Genomic DNA, 24,556 nt, shown 5'->3' with positions numbered 1-24,556 from the left:
TATTACTGTAATGGGCCTATAATTTACCTTGACCATATACAATCTATGACCTTACAGTAGTCCACTACAACAGTAACATGTTGTGTAAACAGTTAAAATGCACTGGTTAAAAAACAACAACAATGCAGTAATATGCACACTCACAGGGGTACTTTTCTGCACAATAAGTAGGGTACTCTTATATACTTGAAAAAAATTTGCATGCAGGACTTTTACTTTAAATGGGATATTTTTACACTGTGGTTCGGTTACTGTGATGGCATGCCCCCCCCCACAAAATGAAAAAAATCACTTTGTAAAAATGTCATCACTCTGTGGCTGTAACACTCTAAAGCTTTCAAGAATATATGTGTGTGTGTGTGTGTGAGTGCGTGTGTGTGTGTGTGTGTGTGTGTGTGTGTGTGTGTGTGTGTGCCCCTGAGTCTCATGTCATCTCCTGACACTGATCCAAACAGTATCAAGCTTAACTCTCTGACCAATCTGTGATGAATTAGCTGATGCTCTTATCAGTGAGAGTTTGCCTCTGCCAGGACTGACTGAGATTAGACATGCTGCTGTTGTTGTTGCATACCTTAACTGTCAGCTAGCAGTTATAAATGGGACTGTTTGTAACCACAGCCATAAATAATTACCACATGCAATCATGTGACGTGATGTGCAGATAGGAAGTGGAAATCATGTGTGTTTCACTGACACACAAAGGGAAAAACGCCAGAAACCCAAAAAGACACAATTCACGATGAAACATACATGATGTAGTGTACACAAAATCACATGATGTCACTGTTAATATAGGATCATACTAGTTTCTAACCTTTCTGGTTTAGGACTCTTTAAAGGCGGGTCATGATTACATGAGCTGTGAGAAGTTCAACCAACGAGTGATGTTCTGATCCTAGTTTTTAGAGTACTTAGGAAGTAAAACTCTCCAGTATGTTAAGACAAAAAAGAACAATTTGAAAAAAATGATGAGGCAGAAAAAGTACACAGATCTTTTACTTAAATTGAATTATCAATACCAAATTGTAGAAATACTCTGTTAAAAATAAAATGCCCTTCCTTCAAAATCTCCCTTCAGTAAGTTTGTTAAGCTTTAGCATCAAAACATACTTAAACTCCCAAATGGTAAACTACTCCTATCTGATTAGTATTCTACCATACTAATCTCAACCTGAAAAGTAACTAGTTACTAAATGTGTCAAATGAATGCAGTGGAGTAAAAGGTACAATATTGGCTTCCAAAAAGTCATACAATTTAAAAAGTAGGCCCTAAATCCAAATTGTAGCCCCACTTACGCACTCAGTTACATTCCAGCACTGGTCCTAAACCCGCAGGCTGGGTATCACAGTTATCACATCATCCTCAACTGAAAGTCTCAACTCGATGACCCTGAACATCCCTCAGTCTGACTGGCTGATTGCAGTGCAGTTGAAGTCCTTGTATTTGCTCGCCACCTAGTGGTAACAGTCGTAAACTGGCACTTCACCACTTGTTAATCTGCCAGGGGCCATTTTGAACCGCACGGCGGTGTTACCACACGCTTCGCATGACTGGTGTGAGTAATATGTTAGACATCAATAAACAAGAAAAGACACAACAATAAACAAACAAAACCCTGGCTTGCCTTGGACGCATGTGCCTGAAGCCAAAACGTGGTATTCCTCCAGAGCGCCTTGACTGTAAGTATTATCTACTGGACATTATGCTGGATTTGGAAGGGTTCAAATTTAAAAGTGTGTCTGGGACTCTGTTGTAGCAGTTTGGGCCTCGTGTTCGTCGTTATAAAGCAGTAAATGTTTTTTTTTTGTCATTTAATATCAAACTATGTGCGTATTTGGTTTATGACTGGATCTTAATGTCTTAATGCTGAATGCTGCACTAAAAATAGCTTCCTGCATTGTTTATGGCTATTATCTTTTATGCGTGACTTGAGTTGGTGTGAGCCATACTTGTTCTGTGTGAACAATATTTTCAATCACACGTTAACTTGCGTCCCGGATGTCGTGTCAGAGGACATATGTCCCTCTAGATGTCACATCTCTTCTGTCCTGCAGATGTGGTATTTGTCCACTTTGGAGTTGGCTTCTAGTATTTTCAGCAAAGAGGACTGGAAAGGCTGTTCTACATTTACAATTGTATCATTTGTTGTAAGGAAATGCATTTTTAAGGAAGAGAACTAGCCTATATTGTCAGATGTGATTCACATTTGTGAGCTCATTATTCCAGAGAATCTGCAGTGACATTTCTATGGTGGCATTCTAAAGCTGCTTTATTGTAGGAGTAATGGGATGTTCACTCATTTCCTTTTTTTTTTATAAAGCAAAACCACCACCTTAATTCCTTTAGCCTACGTTTGGTAAGACAGAGGCAACTGAAATTATCTCGTTTTCGAGGGGGTCCTCAAAGGCAAAATATACAGTACACTCAGCGTTAGACATGACAATTAACAAAACATCACAACATACATACATACACACACATACTTCCACACATACATACATATATATACATACTGACAGACAAACGAAAAAAGCTCTCCATCACACCAAACCATCCGTATTCTCCCCATTCCAACCATTAGATATTAGACAATAATAACCAGTTAAGGTCATTAAGGCAAATAATTTATATTGTATAAAGGCCAGTTAAAGTGGTCGGAGCTGCTTGCCCGGGCATTTCAGTTTAAAAACTTTTCTCCACGGATTTCCTAAACTTGGCCGGTTCCTCTTGTTGGAGCCAAATTAATGAGGCGGCTAAAGTCATTAATTGGCCACTTAATTGGCCCATGTCGCTGGCGCGCTGCTTCCGCTGGCTTTTAGCGCACCGCCATCCCTCACTCCTGCTGCCAGACATCACAATCCCACCTTGTCAAAACGATTTAGGGTCAGTCTCTCAGACGGGAAAGGTGCTCTCGCCGTGGATGACCCCCCCTCCTCCCTACACATACACACACACACACACGCACACACACATCTGGATCCCCCTCAATCAGTATCTCCCTCCCACTCTATCTCGGTGTTTTATGTCTGCGTCACAACAAGTCGGTCGAGAGCGAGAGGTAGGGATGATGGCGTCTCTGGCGGCTTGATTCCGATGCTGCTCTGACAATCCCGCCTTAATAGCATCAATAGGTGGTGGCGGAGAGGGGGATAGGAGAGCAAAAGAGACGGGGACATGACGAAACGGCATCGCGGAGGACGGACAAACTAGAGACGGACGGACAGCCAGTCGCCCCCCCCCCTTCTCGCTGACGGCTTGACTGACACACACACACACACACACACACACACACACACACACACACACACACACACACACAAGCGCTTGGCACAGACAGGGACATGCATGCACACCATCCACTTTTTGCAAGCACGCAGGCTGCGCATCCGAGTGGGCAGTAATTGGGCAGCGGAGATTCACAGCAGATGAGGGCATTTCATGTCCAGCCTGCACAGGAATCACTGTGACCCCGACGGAAAGGAGTTCGACTTGACAGGTATAGGCTACCCTTCACCGGCACAGCTTACTGTACAATTTGCCTGATTTCTCTATTGATACACAAAAGGCTACATGCACTGTTATGTATCCTGCTGCGTCTGTCTTGACTTGAGTGCATGCACTGGAACAAATGCTTAACCTGCACAAGATAATGCCTGCACAGTCCTTTCATGCATCTATTTAAGTTTTTAAGCTGTTAGGAGAGAAGAAGAAAACAGCAAAGTGCCTAGCAGATGCTTCAAGTAGCTGCACAGTGATCTTCGCTCATTCAATCAAACTGTATTGCAGCAGTCATCATGCAGTGTTTTTTCTGTGTGTGTGTGCGTGTCCGTTTCATGTGTGCAGTAATCATTTGTCTTGCTCTCTGGTTGTGTACTCACTCACATCTTTTAGTGTGTGGAGGATACAGGCTGTCGTTATGCTCTGATCTAGAAGGAGGGAGGGGGGGGGAGGAGGATTTTAACCCCTTTGCACCGAAGCCCGCCTGTCTGAGAGCCAGCCGAAATGCCGGGGCCATAAACCCCTCTGTCAGCAATGGCAGCAAAGTATTCAGCGAATAAATCGGATTTCCATTTCACATGAGCCCTGCTCTCTCTCTCTCTCTGTCTCTCTCCCTCTCTCTCAACCCCCCTCTCTGTCTCTCTTCTCAGGATGGGGGGAGTAAGTGAAGGAGATGATGTGTTGGCTCGATGGAGTGATGGACTACTGTACCTCGGCAATGTGAAAAGAGTAAGTGCATGTTGGAGTGTGTATGTGTGAGTGGCAGAAAGACTTTTGAGTGTGTGTGTTTGTGTGTGTGTAGTGTGTGTCAGTGTGTGTGTGTTGGCCTGGATTTTTGAAAAAGACTTCCATTTAGTTTTGTCAATCATTCTCACTCACCTGCTATCTCCCTATCAGGTAGACGGAGTCAAGCAATGTTGTCTGGTGAGATTTGAGGACAACTCGGAGTTCTGGGTACTGAGAAAGGACATTCACTCATGTAAGAAGAACTCTTTTTTTTTTTTTTCTCCCTCACCCGTCAGCTACAAGAGTTAAATAGCTCCCTGTTGGGAGCACTCTGTGTTTCTAAGGTTACAAAACGTTCGTATATGGAGTTTTTGAACGCACAGATGTTCCGCTGAACTCAAACTAAAGGTGTTTGTTTCAACTCTGAAACTTTGCCTGAGCAGTCGTAGGGATCCGTTTCTCATTATTTCTCCCTGTGAGCTTACAACTTTTTAATTTATTGTACCCTTTGTCTCTGGATCTCTGAATTGGCACTCCAAGAAAAATGCAGAAAAGAAATTACACTCACGTTCAAGGTTATGATGCCAAGTAGCCTGAGAGTTCTGATCGGGGTACATTGGGATGTAATTGGTATATTAGAGTCTATTTATGAATTTATTAGACTAATGATTCTCAAGGGAAATGGCCCCCACATTTATTCTAGCATCAAGCGCAGAGGGAAGTTGGTCGCTTGTTAGGACCAGGCTGAATATCCGTCCGTCAAATGAAGTGAAATGTGAAAGGGTGCAGGAGACACTGGAATCAATGAGGTGGCAAGGATGTGAATCAATATACATAAATTAATGCCTTTGACTGCTCTCTCTTTCTCTCTCTCTGTCTTCCTCTTTCACATATTTCCTCCCTTGCCCTCCCTCTCTTTGCTTCCTCTGTTTGCCTCAGTCGCTGCTGGAGTGGAAGAAGTTTGCTGTATTTGTGACGCTCCGCCTCTTAAAGAACCTCTCATAAATTGTCTCAAATGTCGCCACGGTAAGGAAGCATGCCTCATCATATGCCGTCAAGCGCTGGTTCTCCACCCGTTTTTGCACTGACCTTGAAGATTTGACACTGTATGGTAAATAACAGCGGTGCTGTTTTAAAACACAACAACGACCATCTATCGTAAATGACAGATATGAATTGTTGCACCTGCATCCTGGCTGGAATGAAAATGAATAAGATGCCCAGAGACATGGAGCTTAATTCATAGACGTAAATGCCACTAGATGTCTTTACATGGGCTGCTTGATAATTAAAAAAATCCCCTCGGGACATGTTTTAAAAAATACTCTGCATTGAATAGTGATTTGTGTCTTATTCGGATTTTCCACTGAAAATATTAATTATGTCATAAAAATTCTTAAAACCCACCTGCTCCTTCTCCCTCAGTGAAAAATCTATATGAATGTGCAAATACTAGGGCTGTCACGATACACCAAACCCAGGGTTTGGTTTGTTGAGTTGTGACCCAAAAATCCTTGAAATCGAGATCCCTCCAAGTTTTTGTCCGCCACATGGCATTGTTTTATCATTGTTTTATCCCACTTTGCAACATAGTTACTGTAGATTACAACAGATGCCTTATTTATTAATATTGATTGATTTCAATATCGATCGATCCAACACCAAAAATTCTTTTATAATTTAATATAATGTTTCCAAAATCATTTCAGTGGTTCATTAACTCGTTTGAATGAGACATACAAATTATGTTAACAAATATGGATAATTCCACTCCCAACTTGTAGGGGGGCCGAATAGGAAAAGTGCTTTGGCGCCTACTGTAAAGGTGCTAGTTGACAAGTAACTAATGCTAATGCTAATGCAAATATAGCTCTTGGTTGGTAACATAAGATTACGACACTTTTCAACATGCTCAGACATTTTTAGTATGATTGTTTTGACCAAAGTTAACAACTCTGGGCGAACTCTCGAATGCATCAGTTAACTGTACAGAAAGACGACTAATCTAACAGATATTTAACTACCTAGCACACCTCAGTCTCTCGCCACAGCGAGGCTTCAGTCGGGATGAAAGCTGATAACAGCTCCGGCTCGTGGACACATCCACACTCGGCCCCCGGCCAGCTAGAAACCATCCCGGTCATCTCTTAACCCCGGAGCTAAGGACGCTAACGGCAGTTTACTGAACCGTCGGGACACAGACCCTGGCACCCAAGTCAGAACAGCGGCCATTTGTAACTTTACACCTCCGTTAGCTTTACCGGTGCCCCCTCTTTCACTTTTAGCCATCTTTACAATTAGCTAAATTTACCAGAGACAACAGGAAGAAACCACAAAAGGACTACTACTAATAGTAATTTAAAGATGTGGTAGTATTGGATCTGGACGGGAAGGATACCCCTGGGAGTTGAAGGGGTCTGTCGCAATTCTGCCTTCTCACTGCGATTTGGGTTTTATTTTCCATGTCGTTAAAGCCCTAGCAAATATTATCCACTTCAAAACAAGACACAATATGTCTCCTACTTGACTGTAAGGTCCACTCTCAGTGTTGTGTGCATTGGCTTCTGGAATCTTGCCCCTTGAGGTCATAAGGGGCAAGGTTACCTCCCCTTTCTTTGCTTTTCCTTCCCAGAGAATGTGGCCTGCCCATGAGAGAGAGACATCGTGGCGTTCAAATGAGAAAAGTGGCAGTCGGTCAATGCCCCCCCCCCCCCCCCCCCCCCCCCCCCCCCCCCCCCCCCCCCCCCCCCCCCCCTTTCTCCTCCTCAAAAGCTACATACTCAGAAATGGCACATACTAAGGAAAGCTCATTGTGTGACTGGCTCTAGGGGCTGTAATTTTGGGAAAGAGACTTTAGATACAGTATTAGGGACCACTAAGGTCTGTATAAAAGCATCCAAAGAGAACCATGTCATGAGACCTTTAAACTCAGATTTAGTGAGTGAGAACAGAGAATGTGAAAACAGCTTTCTGGTGTTAAACTCTGCACACACCTCATTCTGCAATGTGAAGGTTAAACACCCAAGTGAATTAAGTGTAAATAAATCCAACTTTTGAGTGGAGGGAGACTTTAAAACGATGAAATAAAATATACTGAAGTCCGTGTCTTCACGGCTCTGTCAGACCAATATGTTTCTTCTGAGAAAAAAGAAGACAAACATATCCGGGCTCCCTAGATGCATCCTAAATGCTATAGTAAAATGTGTTGCACGCTGCTGAACCAAACCAGCAGAGCACTAAACATGGAGCTGCTCTGCCATTATTGTCACTCCGGCTGTCTGTCTCGTAAACACGAATTAAACGCTCTGCCTCCTCCTTCCATTACAGGTTATCATTCAGAGTGCCACACGCCAACCATCGAACCGGAAGCTGACAGCGATTCGTGGATATGTCGACAATGTGTCTTTGCAGTTGCAACCAAGGTCAGGCTGCTAATCTCTCCGTCTCACATAGTCTTGGGAAAAAACATTCAGTGTGTATATAATATAGGAGAAATCCATTCAAATATTATCAGGCTTTCTCTGCCACTTTATTGTTATGTACAGCAGAAAATGTTTTTTTTTGAAGCAATATCACGCTAATTCCTTGAGTATTGACTTCAATATGAGATGTTCTACATTGTGTAAAAGAAATCATAAAGAATCAATAGTTATGAAGCTGAAAATCTTCGCCAAAGTTGAGTGAAGTACATTTAAAATCAATCAATCACACATGCTCCAGTTCTGTACATATGAGATGAGAAAGCACCCGGTTAATTGTCAATCGGTCAATGTCCATAGCTCATTGTCCAGACTTTGACTGCTCCGGACACTATCTCTCACAGCTGACCTACAATAAAATGAGAAGAATTGCTTTCTCCCCATCGAATGTGATCCATCTCCCTCCTCGCTTTGACATGAGAGTGATTTGTGCGGTCACCGACCAATCAGTTCTCTTTCCCAAACTTGTGTTTTCAGAGAGGCGGTGCACTCAAACGGGGACGCTTCGCCCGGCTCATGCAATTTATGAAACTCCGGCTTCCCTACCAGCTGTCGTCTTTAGACTGGGACCCACAGCATCTGACCAATCAGCAACAGTGCTACTGCTACTGTGCCGGACCTGGAGAGTGAGTGACACTGCAGAGGCCAGTTTAAGTTTGAATGTACAGTTCAAGTTGTAAACATTAGGCATTTTCTTTGAAAAGCTTGATCTCATCTAAATCAACGTCATCTTGTGGATTATTTGCAAATTGCATGCAGCATATCAGACATATGTCGAAGCGTATTAGCAGGATTCTTCTGAGTTTGTTTTGACTTTCTGGGTTTTATATGTGAGAGATGTTCACTGCATCAGTTCTGATACTGTCAGGTAAGTTGTCAATCCCAAAGAAAAGTGCACCAAACTCTCTTTCTTACAGAGCCCCGTAGGTAACATGGAGGAAAAACGAGGAGCCCCCCCAAAAATAATACATGCACTGGGGACTAACGCTTTTGCGTGATCTTGACTTTGTTCTGCGAGATCTCGAGTTTTATTTGCGAGATATTGACTTTGACATGGAGGGGCGAAAAAGCAAACAAGATTTTTTTTTCCTGCTTTGTGTACATGAATGTCCAGATCGGGACTTTCATGTAGGAAAAAAAAACATCTTGACTTTCAAATTTGAGATTTCAAGTTTAGTGTTTGTGCCTAGTAGGCTACTTTTTTGTCTTCTTCTTCTTCTTCTTCTTCTTCTTCTTCTTCTTCCGTTCTTGTTCTTCTTTTCCTCTATGAAAGTCGAGATCTCAAGTTTAGTGTTTGTCCCCATTACACGTTTTTTTTTTTCTTCATTTCTAATGTATTTGCATTCCTTTTATTGTGTTTTGCTGATGTCGCACTCTTGTTTGTGTTATTTGTTAAACCCCACCCAACTGGCACATAAATAAGTATATAACAAACTCCCAACTGCCATATTTGTATGCGTAGTAGGATCCGGTGGGACTTTACACCTGAAGACACATTTCAGCTCAGAAAATGAGAACTGTCTGCTCCAGCCATCAGCCTTCTGTCTTCTCTCAATTATTTATGCATAAATACAAGTGTGTCTGGTGACAGACGTTAGACACATCCATTCATCCATGTGTGTAAAGTCTCTTGATGTTTTTGTGTTGTTGGACTGCAGGTGGAACCTGAAGATGTTGCAGTGTGGAAGCTGTGGTCAGTGGTTCCACGAGGCCTGCACACAATGTCTGACCAAACCATTGCTGTATGGAGACAGGTGCGTTACTGAGCATTATGTAAAATGCAATACTGTAAAAAACTCTGGATTCTTAATATTCAGAATTATAATGTTGTCATGACAATAAATATAAAGGTATGTATAGGGTTGGGTATCGTTAAAAAATCCAATACTGTGACTTTGATTACCGTTCCTAAACAATACTTTTTACGATTACAATTTTCTAAAACAAAAAGAAATTAAAACATTACACATTATGGCTCAAATCTTTATTTTTTATTTTTCAGCTCCTGCTCCTTGAGCCCCGTCTCTATGCGTAACGTTGAGTTTTTCCTGTGTGTCTCTACAATGTATAACGTTAGGCAGCCAATCCCAAACATTATTAGATCTCGGTAGAAGCATTTTGCATGCTTATTGGCTCACTGACTCTGATGAGGTTTACTTTATAATACCTTAGGTATTGAAATTGGGTATTGAATAACAATGGCATTTTTTGATTATCGATACTTTAGAGGCAGTGCGGTCAGAGTCTACAAAGTATGGAATTTTGTACCGAGCCCTAGGTATGAATGTATCTGATTGGATGTTCATATGCACCCTTAAACTCTAGGACTTTTAAGACAGTATTTAGTAGAGCTAGATTGATTTATTCTGGGCTACATTTTTGATGCAGATATCAATATTTGTGAGTATAAATATAAATATACAATCTGATATTATTATTATTAATAGCATTACGTGATATCGTCTTTTTTCCACAAACTTTTAACATGAACAGATTTCTTTTAAGAAAAATTAAGAAAAATAAGGGAGGAGAAAGGCATATAAATGTAACCTGCAAGACATTTTTTTAATTATATTTGTTATAATTCAATATTAGCCAATAATATCTTACCAATATATAAGTCAGGATCTAATATTGGGATTGTGTTTTGATGTGATTGATGTTACTTCTCGGTTGACCTGGTTTGCATTGATTTTTTTGTATTGGTCTACTGCTCACATGTTGACTTTGTTAGATACAATATTCAAGTTAGATTGAGCAGAAAATGTATTGTTTTCAAATGATCTGTCAACAATTTCAACATATTTGATTATTTGATTACTTATGTAATCTATAAAATGTCAGAAAATATTGAACAAAAACACCCATCACAATTTCTCAGTCAGAGGTGACATGTTCAAATTGCCTGTTTCACCCAACCCAAATTTAAAAACTCCAAAGTTTATAATCAGTTTATATTCTGATAAAACTCAGAAAAGCAGCACTTTTTTGTGATCATATTAGGTCCAGATCACAACATACAGAAAAGTACACACACCAAAGAAGGCACAGTGCCCCTTTTCCTCAGTCCTTTGTTGCGATCAAATGTTTCCCTCCAAAACAAAGAGAGGAAATACGGGATGGAGGGAGACACAACAACACAACAGCAAGAACAATGTCTGCAGATCACAAACCAGACACACAGAAACAGACACAGACAAACACACAAACAAACAAGAGACATTGACAGGGAGACCGGCAAAAGAACAAAGGAACCAAACACACGCACAGATAGAAGTGAGAAGGTTGTGGCACAAATCTACAGCCTGGATTTCAAGGATTCAGCAATGGTGAGCCAAGAGTCCAAAGTCTTTCCCAGGGTTCCACCTATGCAAGCCGTTATATATATACAGTATATATATGACATCCAGCAAGGAAAGGGTCCATTTACGAATAGACAAGTCATTAGGTGGTTTCCAACGGGTTGCAATCATTCTCTTGGCCGCTGTGAGTCCAGCAAAAACAGCACATTTTTGAGTTTTTGAGAGCTAGATGGCTGACAGATCTTTCAGAATCAAAACATAGACAGTAACAGGTACAGGATCAGAAAAGCAGCACATTTAAGACGCAACTTGTCTCAGCAGTAGATTCCGGTCTGATTAAGATAATCAGATGGCATACATGACAGCTTCACTTGTCAGAGAACTTCCTTAATTAGCTTAAGCAAAAATAATTAATGTGCATGTTAATGCGTTCGCTGACATCCTCGCACACTCAGAGCAAAGGGACACACAGCAGAGCAGACATATCACCTCTTCAGTAGTTGTTAGGATGTGATGTCGGGAGGATATGCAAGAAGCTGATCGCAGTGCAGTTTGATAGGCTGCATGTCACGCGTGTAATAAAATGTATCCATCCATTAAGTCATTATTGTCATTAACCATCTGTGTTAGCCGACTGGGTTCTACACCAACCCCGACACCTTGTTATTGCCGAACCTGTCTGAGGGGGGTGGGGGGGCGGATTAGATTTAGACTGACAGTCGGGGAGAGCGAGGCAGGATTGGTACAACATCTGCTGAGCAGGTGATGGAGGAAGAGTGAAGACCGAGTTCACAGTTGGAATAGTAAGCATGTGCTGCCGTCATCCTGTGTCTGCGCTTCATCTTCCCCGATGCCCTTGAGCCAACATATAGCAGGACGGATGCACACGTTGTGGTGATAGCTGAGTTTCAGGGTCACCTGGAAGAGAATGTTATTATAGTTAAACCTTCACACCTGTCTGTTTATTTTCAGTTCAGGTTGATTTATATGATGAACTATCTAGAGAAGAGAGACATACAGACACCAAGGAAGGCAAAGGGGGAAAAATCCCAGTGTATATGAATAATTTGGACTAAAAGGTTAAAAAGTATGTGAAAAAATATTTTTTCACGCAGTTAAAGTTGCACCTCTGGGCCTACCCTGATTGGATCGATGAGACACTTACATCACTCTAGGTTCTATAGGAGAGTACACTTGGAATAGAAGGGTTGGGTTAACAGTTGACAATTTTAATGCTTGTCACCACAAATAAACCTAAACATTCACAGCATTTACTACAAAACCGCAAATAAAATAAGGCTCTTAATTAAAGTAATTAGGTCCCTTTTTGAGTTGGGTGTTCCAACTATATTGGTCCTCTGTGTTGAAGAAGAATTGTTCAACCTCCAAGAGAGAGAGGGAGAGTTCAGTCTTGGGGGGAAACACACATCTGGATGTGTGTGTTCAATGTCAAGTTCTAATACTACTACCCGGTTAGGTTAATGGTATTTCTTATCGGTGTCAGAATGAATGAAGCTGTGAATCCAAGTCCTCTGTGACAGGTCTTTATGGCTGGCTCACCATATCTAACACTGTCCACAGATCTGCTGGGCAAGGCTTGCCATCCTTCAGTTCGTCAGTAATTCTGCTACTCAACATAAAACCAACCAGAGTTCAAAGACATTTATAGCGCGACAGGCATTGTATCTAATATGTTCAAAGCTTGTGACCTAATAAAAGAGCAACGTATTAAAACCAAAACTATTTAATATGACTGAATTAATCAAGTACTTGGAGCTGTTTCATTGCTTTTTATACCGGAAAATGCTTTGTTCAGTTCGTAGCTGTGAATCTACTGTCAGCTTGTCTAGGTGTTGAATTCATACATAACCCCCGCTACAAAAGTGGGGACTTTAGGTACCGTTCAATGCGTATTCCAGTCACACTATGCCAAACGCACTCCGCTTTGAAACTGCATCTCTAAACAACAAATACGGGTTTAGCAGCCCTATATTTCATATGGGTTACATTAATATCTTCCCACCTCTCCCTTGTTCCTCACTCACCTACACGCCCACTCAGATCCTCGATTCATGGTCTTTTATCCAATCCTTTCTCCAACTACCAAAGGCGATCGTGCCTTTGCTATTTTAGCTCCAACTCTTTGGGATCTTCTCCCTCAGTCTCTTAGGTCTGCTGAATCTCTTTATGCTGTATTTTATATTTAATTTAATTTTGTATTTTTTAACTTTATTTTGTAACTCGTGTTTCTTTTGATTTATTTCTTCATATGTATTTCACGTGTGTGTGTGAAGCACTTTGAAACTGAGTGTTTTTGAAAGCACTATATAAATAAAGTGTTACTTACCTACTTATATCTCTTACCCCAACACTAGTCTCACATTGCCAGACCTTTCTCCACAACGCTGTGGAGAAGGGTCTGCCTCCACCACACCCATTCTAGGATAGGAGAAAATAAACGCTCTGGGTTGTTTGCATGTCTTTAAACCTATCACAAACGTCTTGGGCGGCGCAAAGCTCAGACGCAGCGACGGTGGATCTGCTAAATGGTCTCGGGAAGGAACATTTGCACCCTGCGAAAAAGAAAACGCCACATGAAATATTGAAAGGAGGTAACAGTTGACACAATACAGTAATGTGAGCTTTTTATATTAGCTGGACACGCTGAAACGTAACTTGCTGTTACCAGTGAATCGCCATGTGTAACGTTTTTTCTGTCCCCAGCAAACCTGTCACAATCTGTCCCGAAACGTCCCAGTTAGATAGTAAATGCCATACGCATATTCTTTGTAAATCTTTACAATCATTCACCGAAAGAACCAAGCAGCACAAAGGACCAAGCCAAAATAAAAGATGACACTCATTAAAGGATAAATGATATTTCACAGTCACATGCTAATTTCATTTTTTCCATGTGTCTCTTTAGGTTTTATCAGTTCCAGTGCTCAGTATGTACAAAGGGACCAGAGACCATCCAAAGGCTACCCATGACCTGGTGATGTTAACAGTTAACCCTTTACTGATAAGTTTTCAGCAAAAACATAACAGTTTCACACAGTGGTTATTTAAGAGCATTATAAATAACATCTAAAGTTAAAACTTACTTCGTCAATCACATTTTAAAGTATTTTTGTTTTAGTTCCAAAATGTTTTGCATTAGTCAGTGCAACTCCACTCAAGAACACAGCCTAGATTGATATTGCCGATTATGTAATCATATTGGCACGGCTGTGGCTCAGTACCAGAGTGGTTGCCTGCTAAGGTTTGTGGTTCAATCCCTGGCCCTGCAGTCCCATGTCAAAGTGTCCTTGGGCAAGACACTGAACACCGAGTTTCCCCCAATGCTGCGCCTTTGGAGTGAAATGTGTGAGTGTTTATCTGATGAGCAGGTGGCACTTTGTACGGCACCCTCGGCCACAGTGTGTGAATGGTGAACGGTTCCTGTACCTTGTATAAGTGCTTTGAGTAGTTGTTAAGAACAGAAAAGCGCTATATAAAACAGTCCATATATTGTAATAAAAATGTGGTAAATCCAACCAGGCTCACAAATTTTGAAATTTATTTCAAATATGTGAAGAATATTCAAAAAATAGTTCTCCAGTGAAATTTGTTTTTGTATTTGACCTGTTTGTTGTTATCTTCTTTTTAAATGCAGGATGGATTTGGCTCATTTAGTGCTCTACCATCTCTCGCTGTGCTGCAAGAGGAAATACTTTGATTTTGACCATGAAATCCTGTCCTTCACCAATGAGAATTGGGAGTCGTTGCTTCTAGGAGCGGTATTGATATTTCCTCGTTCAAGCACCATGATGAAATACATGTGAAATGCTGCCAGCCTTTTTAGTATTGGAGAGTTAAAGCCTATTATCAGCCATTAAAGTCAAAAATGGGAAGTAAAACAAGTATGACCTCTACGTCAGCTTAAAGAGGAACACAACTAAGTTGAAGAACTGCATTTAACATAATTTTTATGATCTTGTTCAGTGGTTCTTAAACTTTTTGGCAGCTGTACCCACCAGTAAATACTGTATACATACAGTATAGTTTTATATTTCTTCTCCGCAACTCCACAATCTCACCATCTAGGCTACCCCCTGGCGATTGCAGACATAAATGAGTTTTGACAAATCCTCAAACTAGAGTGCTAATGCACAAAGTTGTGATATCACCAGTTCCACAGAGAATAAACAGGAGAATAAGGATAAAAGTAGAGGTGAAAGAGGGACGCACCAGGGGGAATTACCTGAGCAGTTCCTTTACATCTATCTGAGGGTTTGGGTTCTCCTTTAAGCTGTTTTGTAGATATGTTTTTAAATGTATCATTTGTCCTGTCATCAGATGGCAGCAGTTTTCTTTTTCTTAGCCGTGCTGTACTTTCCCATATCAGAATTATTGCTGTCAGCTACTGCAAAATGAAAGTGTTCTATGCATTAAAGGTTTTCTGTCTGAGGGCTGTCAACTGTGTAAACACAGCTTTGATTTTTTTGTCCATTCCTGTTTGTCCACTAGCTCTCTGACACGCCAAGGCAAGACCGCTGTCACAATCTCCTCAACGCTCTCAACTCTCACAAGGACAGGTATGTCATTGCATATGATGAGAAGAATAAACACCGACCACACATGACTGGATTAATGAGTAGCCGCTCGCTATGAATAGAGGGGTCTTCTTAGTGCTGCGTAGTTTGGGGTGTTGGACATGCAGGCTGCAATGAATTAGATGAAATGTGTGACTTTGAATATAATGTAACTGCCAATTAGAGCAGATGAAATTGAACACTTTTTGGTGCTTGTTTTGTCTTGTTAGAAAAGGACACAAGTTGGTATTAAATCACAACTTCCAGTGTAGAGGTCCAATTAATCTTAGTGGGTTTTCATTGAACTTTGCAAAAAAGTATGCTCTGATTATGTATACTTAATTACACAATCACTGTAATGTTCATGAGACTACTTTTGTATGAAGAGAATAAGTACATTTTGTTACACAGCGTTGAATCCTTTATTAGCATCAGAGAGGAGTAATGGGGGGAATACACACATTTGGTGATGATATATTTTAAGTACCAACACTAAGCTGTACAAGCTGTTTCTTTACCGTCGTCCCAGGTTTGTCTCTGGAAAGGAGATCAAGAAGAAGAAGTGTCTTTTTGGGCTTCAGGTTCGAGCTCCCCCTCCGCTGACGTCCGATTCGTCGCCGCTCATCACCGACCCCCCTATCAACATCACGCATAGGAGAAGGTCAGAGTAAGGACAGAGTCTCTCTTTTCAGCTCTTATCTCAATAACAGCTCTGGGGTTCCCACTGGGCATATAGTCATTACGCATGAACAATTAACTTGTGAATCAAAGGGCTGCAATTTTCACATGCCAGCAAAAGTATCAGTGTCTTAATATTCTCCTAAAAGAGCATTAATACCCCTGTGTGCTGTCATCTTTCATTTGTACATACTACAGTGTGTGTGTGTGTGTGTTAGTGTGTGTGTGTGTGCACATGTACTGTAGTCTTTCATAGACACACTTTTCATTTTACATAATTTTCAGATTTGGCTGAATTACAATGGAATAATTTGCAGGGGAGTAGGATTACAGGGAACAAAAATCATATTACCGGTATTTGAGTGTCTGGAATACACTTTTTCTTACATGGAATATAATTATATCTTCAGTAATTTATCTTCTAGTTTCTTGCTCATCCAAATAGATCCACGCTGCAAGTTTCCTGTAGTCAGCAAGAGACACTTTAGGCTTCGCCCCTCTTCCTGACAGGAATGTGAGATGTTCTGTTTCACTAGAGTGAAGTCAGTTTGCATCTTCCCAAATGGACAATGTCTAGATGGCTTCATCAGAGGCAACACATATTAGTTTGTCCCTTTTTCAGGAAATAATCCACTGTCTACATGTATATTTTCTCAACTGAACTGGTAACAAGTAGTAAATAATCCAAAGGCAATCTGACATTGATCACTGATTTACATGAACCCCTGACATATCAGGTCAACATTTCATTCTCGACCAACAACGTCTTCAACTGTATGATCCAGACTAAATGGGGTTCCAAAACTAATTAGGATTTTCTTTAAATAAGCTGGTGCTATGGAGACCTTCTGACCTCTCCAGGGATACTTAATAGTCAAATACATAATCAAACTCAATATACAGAGAAACACAGAGATGATCGAAGGTGAATATTGCAAATGTTTTATGTAATTAATCACTGGGGAACTTACCAAGGAGTGGTAACAAGGTCTCACCCCCGATCTGTTTTCCCCAGCATCTCTCAAAGAACACAGAGAAACATAGTTATTTTATACTCAGAATCAGATTCAACTTTATTCACCAGGTATGACATACATACGAGGATTTCGACACCTTTGCACCTGTCGTCACAGTAAACAAAACCTCTACATGGGCCTCCGACAGGATCTCAGTCTCATAGCACAGAGAGGAGACAGTTTTGAACACAGTGCATACAGAAAAATTTACAAATGATAATCAATAAAACTCAAGGAATCATAATTCCTTAACACTGGATATTCACAGCTTGCAGAGGCTAAACCAACACTCCAATATTCCCACAATAACTATTCTAAAGGGCAGATGAGACAAGATTTACTGACAACATGAATGCTCTCCAGAAGGTAAACCCTTTCGCCTTATCTTTGGTGTCACCATTAGGCCAAAACTTCAACATACCTACACAAGATATCTGATTAATCAAGTGATAAGATTTCCGTGCACTTTTTTTAAAGATCATTTTTTTGTATTTTTGCATTTGTTGGACATTTGTCAGTCAAAAGGCTGAAGGAAAACCCCAAAATATAAGAATGGTATGGCATGCAACAAAGGTCCCTGGCTAGAATCAAACTGGGGACATTTTGGTAATGTGGCATGCCCACCAAAACGCTCCAATCACCACACAATTTTCTAAACACATTTATGCTACTACGAGGATAAACCCTTTTGATATTAAAGACTCTGTGGTCTTTTCTTTAGCGTGGCCGCCAAGACAAAACATGCATTTAAATTCCTACAACCTGTACAGCTCAAATTAGAGCAAAATGACGTTTTAAAGAGACAAGCTGCAGGACACAAGTTCATTTTTGAGCAAAAGAAGAAGATAGGGAATGAGTGAAATTAAGGTGTTAAGGTGTAAGTGTTGCTGCTGATGATGTTGGGCTCATATATATATATAAACTGTTTTAATAATATATAATAAAGCCAAATCATTCCGTTTATCATCTCACTGGAGTGTATGGAGACACACTGAACAATGCACATTTGGACTGCATGTGTGTGTTTTTGCTTGTATTTTAATTTATGTGTGTTTTTGTTCACTTCAGCCCGTTGTCATTACCCTGCCAGAGGAGAGTGGGGGGGCCAGAGTCACGCAAATCAAAGCGTCGCATCATGGAGACACAGGTCAGTGCCTCTGTCTCGAGCTCAGGGCGAGTAGGAAGGTCTGGGCTACAAAACCGCTCTGATTATTTTTTTTATTTTTTTTAGGCGTCCAGGTAAACAGCTTTCTGCGGCCCAAATAACCTGTCAGTCAGACGCTCTGACGAAGGTTCATTTCGCAGTCTGCATCCGTCTGTTTTCTTAACACCCAGCGCAGCTCGGTGTCTCAGTATTTTCCTTCTCTTTTTTTGCTGTACTTTAATGCCTGCTGATGCTTTAGAGGCTTTTGTTAGAGTAATGGTATAGTGGGAGAGATGACGTGTTGTGTGTTTGGCTCAGTTAAAATTTATGATTCAAATACATGATTGGCTGCACAAAAAACCCGCTCATGTATTTCATCAACAGCTGCAGTTCAGCACCACATTTATCATGATCATCAAACCCAATTCCCAGCGGATCACAATGAAACAGGCAACATCACATTGGCAGTTACTATTTTTACACAGCTTTCTTAACGTTGAATTCTCATTGTACTGTGTCCTCCTACACAACACTCTGATCTGTGTATGTGCACACAGCAATCCTGGAACAATGCCTTCCAAAAAGCACTTGTTTTCACTCTGGCACATCCAGGCCCCATTGTGCCCCTCTGATTGATGCTAATCTCCGTCTGTCTTGGAGGAGCAGGTTCGTTGTCGTGGGGGAAAGTGAGATGGGAAGGAATGCTGATATGTGTAGCCTGGGATCACTTCCAAGTGCACTTTGCAGTCGATTACAGTTTGGCCAGGTGGCGCTGGCACCTTGGCAGTACAGCATTGACAGAGCACATCCATTTAAAGGCACAGACGTCGACTAAGGCCACTGAATAATAATCCTCCATCCTAATAGCAATGCCGGAGAAGGGGATGATAATGGTCGAAGTGTGGTGCCAAATGTCACAGTCTAGCGATGACAAATGCAACAACCTTTAGGTGGCGTCCCTCCGGATGACATTTCCAGTGATTGATTACTCTGATGATGCTCTGGTGTTTTTACTTTTCATGGGTCGTGAGTCTGTGTGTCAGGCGAGCTGCCTCACTAACCAGCCAGCTCCATAGGATGTGCTATGGAGGTGATACATTTAATATCCTATGGCTGTGTCTGATGATGCGACTCACATCCCTAATTAATATTGGTGTAGATTTATATACACATATCTGTCCATATCTGCCCATGGACTTCAAACTCTAAAAAATAAACAAAAATTATATATAAAGTCTGTTTTCAAAATGTTTTCATTCTAGTTTTAAGTTTGCAAGCCTTTTTCTAGACATACAGTATGTATCACAAAACGGAATGTTCCATTTTGCACAATTAACTTTGCGCATGTCTGAGCACAGAGGTATCAGCGCTTGATTGACTCCTGGTATGAAGTTGGCATCCAGGCCCAAGCTGACCTGTGTGTGTCTCCTGTGCCCAGGCTTGTCCACCCCCAGTCGCTGCCAACCCCATTGAGCTGCTGCCATGTTGCCATGGCTACATGGGAGGGACCAGCCTTTACAACTCCAGGAAGTCAGAGGAGGAGCTTAGTTTGAGGTAAGGGGGTTTTACCAAAGGGGTGAGCGAGCATCCACGAAGCGTCGTTCCTATGGCGCCATTTTAATGCTACCAAGCACTCACCCGCCGTTAGCAAACCATTAACTGACATTCATTTAATGATAGTTATCATTAGATAGATAGATTAGATCGATTTTATACAGATTTTAAAGACCACTTTTATGTATTTTGGTTAAATATGAAGACAAGGCCAGGAGGCGGTTAGCTTAGCATAGCATAAAAACTAGAAAACACCTTGTACTATTTCTTGGCCAGCTACAGTGACTAGTCTTGTCCGGCCCATAACCACAAAACCTTTTTTTTTAGTTTGATTTTGGTTTTTTATCAGGATGGGAGATTATTTTTTATTTTTATTTATGTTGTCTTTAACTGTTGCATTCGGTCCACAGCTCTCCTCCCAAGCGGATGTATGCCCTGTACCACACCACCTACAACGGGAATAATGCACTCTCCAGGAGTCTCCATCACTTCAACAGGTTTTTACTCATCTCTCATGCTCATTTGTAGTAACTCCTTCTAGACTTTTCTAAAGTCACAACCAGACCTTCAGTTACCTTACTTTTGAGCTCTTTTTCACTTTTCACCATATACAGGATGAGAACTAAGGACATTTCAGCGAACTTACAGCTGATTTACATGTTTTCTTCCACATTAGATAAAATATCCTTGTAAAAAAAGGCAAAATATTTCAACTTGAGATTTTTTTAATTAAAACTTTAAGACAATACATAAATGTTTTGCCATGGCTGGCCGAGTGGCACAACATGTGTATCCATGGAATTGATTTGGGGGATTTCATTCCTGCGTGTTTTATTGTGCATGATCAAAAAACATCCCCACTTTTTCTTTTCTTCTTTTTTTACAAATGGTTCCCTGGTTAAGGCTGTACATGTTTTGAGGTTAGTTATACAACTGTATGTGTAGCAAGCCCTTGCTGTGTGCTTGAGATGGTGAACCACACCAACCTGATTTGATCGCTGTTCCTGACTCCTGTGCTTCTCTATCTCTTCTCCTAGCGTCGAGGACACCTGCAGAGTAGTGCCGCCTTGCTTCCCATACCCCCTCAACGCCAATGGCAACCATCACCATCACCACTCCCACCAACACCAACACAACCACCAACATAACCACCAACACAGTCACCAACACCAGCCGGGGCAGAAGCAGCTGGAGCCCCTCTTCCTATGTGATATGCCCCCATACCAGGCCAGTATGGGCGGAGGAGGTGGCGTAGGTGGAGGAGGCGGAGGAGGTGGGGGTGGCGGTGGAGGAGGAGGAGGCGGGGGGATGGTAGTTGGAGGCGGGGACGGGACAGTGGCCAGGAGCTGGGGAGGAGGGGAGGCAGTGAGGATCTTGGCGAGACGCGTCACGCCAGACGGAAAGGTGCAGTACCTTGTAGAGTGGGAGAACGTGAATTTGTACTGACACAAAGTGAGTAAACTTGAGACGCAATGACTGTTTTGAAGTTGCCACAGGAATACTGTGTATGTAAGGTGTGGCAGTGTTTGAAGTACAAAAAAAAGAAAAAAGGACAAAAAAATTCTCTACACATTGCTAATCCAGGTTGCTCTTATAGTATCACCTCTATTCTACATCATTGTTAACTCACTACTCGTTACTAAATGTCCCTCTTTGCTAGTGTTTCTCTGATATTTGTACTGTTAACTTTGGAATATGCCTTTGCATTTATCATGTTTAATGGTGATAAGGGAAGATATTTAATCCTCCGGATGATTTGTAAATCTTTGGAAAACAACAAGAGCATGTCTTTAATTGTACTGGTATTTTGATGTACAGCACTGTAGATAAGGAACAGTGAAGTACAAGAAATAAAAAAACTAAATCTTACTGCTTTTTCAGTAGAGAAAAAATAAGTGCGCAAAATGTATTGCTATGCAATTTAAAATTCCACAAAAAACAGTAAACCTCTACCGCCTGTCATTTAGACAGCATACTGCTAATTTAAAATAATAGGTGGACATTTTGGAAAACACACTTTTTTTTTCATTGAACTATAAACATTTATATATATTATACTGTCCAAACTGTTATTATCTAAAGCTTGGTTGTAAAAAAATTGTTAGTAAAAAAAGTAAAAAAGTTTGTTAGTAATTGTTAAATTTAGTGTAGTAATCTATACGTCTGAATGATCTGACTCAAATCACAATATCAATGCTTAGTAGGTACTTTAAATACGCAGAAAGTTTAAGATTTAACTTCTTGGTTCTTTAAAAAATAACAAAATCCCCCGATATTTGATATGGATGTCCAAGGGATGAGCACGTTCCACAGCCAGCGGCCAGCAGCACACTTCCATCAGCTGTCCCTTTTATAATTGCCCATTGATCAACTGATAACGTTAATGTTCACGTGGAGTTCAGTGAGTAAAGTGGCCCAGAAAATAAACAGTGAGGCATGAAGACAGCTGGGTGGTGGCTGCCAGCTGCTGAACAAAAAAAAGCAGTTACCTTTTATTGGCCAGGATCAGACCGAGCAGGACAGTCCGTCTTGTACAGTATTTTTGGCCATACAAATGGTAGGTTAATGCCTTGCTTAAGGGCACTATGACAGTAGTGGTTGAGCCCTGTCTTCTGCTCAGACGCCAGCTCTTTTTGGCTTTGTCAACAAATTATCTGGAGATTTTAAATATTTTCTCTCATTGCAGTATGTTAATAGGAGATTGTATACACTTTATGACGCGGTTACTTATTTGTTATGTTAGATTTGGTCATACATAATTTACATTTAGACTACTGTACGTATTAGAAATAGGAGCCACAAGACGGCTTTTGTTTTATAGATAGAATTATATATTCACAATATATTGCTATGATCGAATAACTTTTATTTTATTTTTGATGTGGTTGCATAGTGCCTATACGGGTTGTGTACCTGCCGATTGGTCTGCCGACCTGAGTCAACCAATCAGACGACAGATAGATGAACGAGGCCATATTGCTACTAAACAAGAGGATGGCTCTTTATCAGTTGCCAGATACAACTACATGGAGAAACAAAGACCAGTTATAATGTTGAGTCAAGTTTTTTTTAAATCAGAACAGGACTGTGATGTTACTGTACATTCCAAACAAACAACAAAAAAGAAATTTACATGTTACTGAAATGTCTGTTTGAAGTTATCAGGATGGAAATCATTTTGATTCTTTTTTTAATTTTTTTTATGGGTGTTAGATGTCATAAAGATCCACTAAAGGTCCACTTCAGGTCCAGGATAGGTTTCAATGTCGTATGGAGTTCAATCCTTACGTTCAAAGTAACAGTACAGGTAAAGAAGACTCTAATGGGCCCGACTTAAACTTAAACCCATAGTTTTTTCCAGGTCTATAATAACAGTCTATCATTTAGAAGGTACAACATGGCATTTATAAGTCAAGGCCTGACTTCTTCTCAGATGTGCTTCTTGAGATAAAGTGAGGTGCTGAAGTTGGAATTTATCTTTGTGCAAACAGGTTACATAAATCTAGAATACTGTGGTGCAAAAAAAGAGTTTATATTTTATACAGAGGTTTATTTCAGCAATCTGTTCGATAAAACTCACACAACATATACATTTGTCAGTTTTATCTTTCAGGAAAGACTGTATTACAGGTTTAGTTCAAAAAGCAAAAGACAAATACACCATTTATACCGTTCTTATCACACCAATGCAAAACTCTCTGATTTTGTTTAAATACCGACCTCTCTGTTCAGTTATCTCCTTGCGTACATTTCAGGCAAGTTAAATTACGTTGATTGCAATTTTCATCCTCCTCCGTGACTATTTGACTGTAGTTCTTTAGGAAGGGGTGTGTTGAACCGTTGTAGGTGATGAATGTATTTGTGTGTTTTCTATGGTATGTCTATACCCGTCAAGTGCTTGTTAGAGGTTGTACTCGAGGTGGAACTCGACCCGATTTGTTTAAAAGGAAAAAAAGAGGAGGAAATAAAGACATCAACATTAAGGAACATTATTTATTTTGGTAGAGGTAGTCTTCTTTTTTTCTGATTAGTAGTCAAGTCCGAGTTCAGTTTGATGTATTTTTGGAGAAATTATGTTTGTACATGTATACTCTGCGTTGACACCTAATATGTAACATGAATAATAAAAAATAAAAAATAACCTCATAAAATGTGTGTTTAAAAAAAAGATCTATTAGCACATACAGGTTTAGTTTAGTTTATTTATTTTCTGGACATCTGTAACTCATAACAGTCTGTACACGGATAACATACACAAAAAAACATTAATGATTTTACTTCCACAAACAAAATAAAAAAATGTACAGACAAGAAACAACAAACAAGAATACTTATAGTAATATACATATACTAAAAGGTGTAGGCTGAAACCTGAGCTTATTATACCTACCCTTTTTACATGAAATTATATTCTTTAATACAAAAATGAAAGTTACAGAAAATAAGTATACACTATATAACCCAGTACAACACAAGACAACTTTCCAGCATTTGTGATCTCTGACAACTCCTGTGATCTGTTATCATACACTCTTTCTATTTCAATATTATCTAACGCAATATGTTCAAAACTCTTGAAATTCC

General features: G+C 40.5%; 1 protein-coding gene across 2 annotated transcripts; it reads left to right on the top strand.

Annotated features, from left to right (window-relative positions):
* Positions 1-1,494: 1,494 nt before the first annotated feature.
* Positions 1,495-24,110, top strand: phf1 (PHD finger protein 1). Of its 2 annotated transcripts, none has more exons than XM_034873310.1 (15): positions 1,495-1,680; positions 4,150-4,228; positions 4,397-4,478; positions 5,165-5,251; positions 7,553-7,647; positions 8,182-8,330; positions 9,363-9,458; positions 13,933-14,001; positions 14,662-14,785; positions 15,516-15,583; positions 16,110-16,247; positions 18,343-18,421; positions 19,857-19,972; positions 20,383-20,469; positions 21,010-24,110. In XM_034873310.1, the coding sequence occupies exons 2-15, from the start codon at positions 4,151-4,153 to the stop codon at positions 21,416-21,418; spliced, it is 1,677 nt and encodes a 558-aa protein (XP_034729201.1). In that variant the 5' UTR covers positions 1,495-1,680; position 4,150; the 3' UTR covers positions 21,419-24,110. The 2 variants fall into 2 exon arrangements, with proteins under 2 accessions (XP_034729201.1, XP_034729200.1); XM_034873309.1 differs by lacking the exon at positions 1,495-1,680 and adding an exon at positions 2,699-3,497.
* The last annotated feature ends 446 nt before the right edge of the window (positions 24,111-24,556 follow it).

This window comes from Etheostoma cragini, chromosome 6, assembly GCF_013103735.1.
Source record: "Etheostoma cragini isolate CJK2018 chromosome 6, CSU_Ecrag_1.0, whole genome shotgun sequence".
Taxonomy (NCBI): domain Eukaryota; kingdom Metazoa; phylum Chordata; class Actinopteri; order Perciformes; family Percidae; genus Etheostoma; species Etheostoma cragini.
Note: the sequence above shows the minus strand (reverse complement) of the source record. Positions and strands in the feature narration are given on the sequence as shown.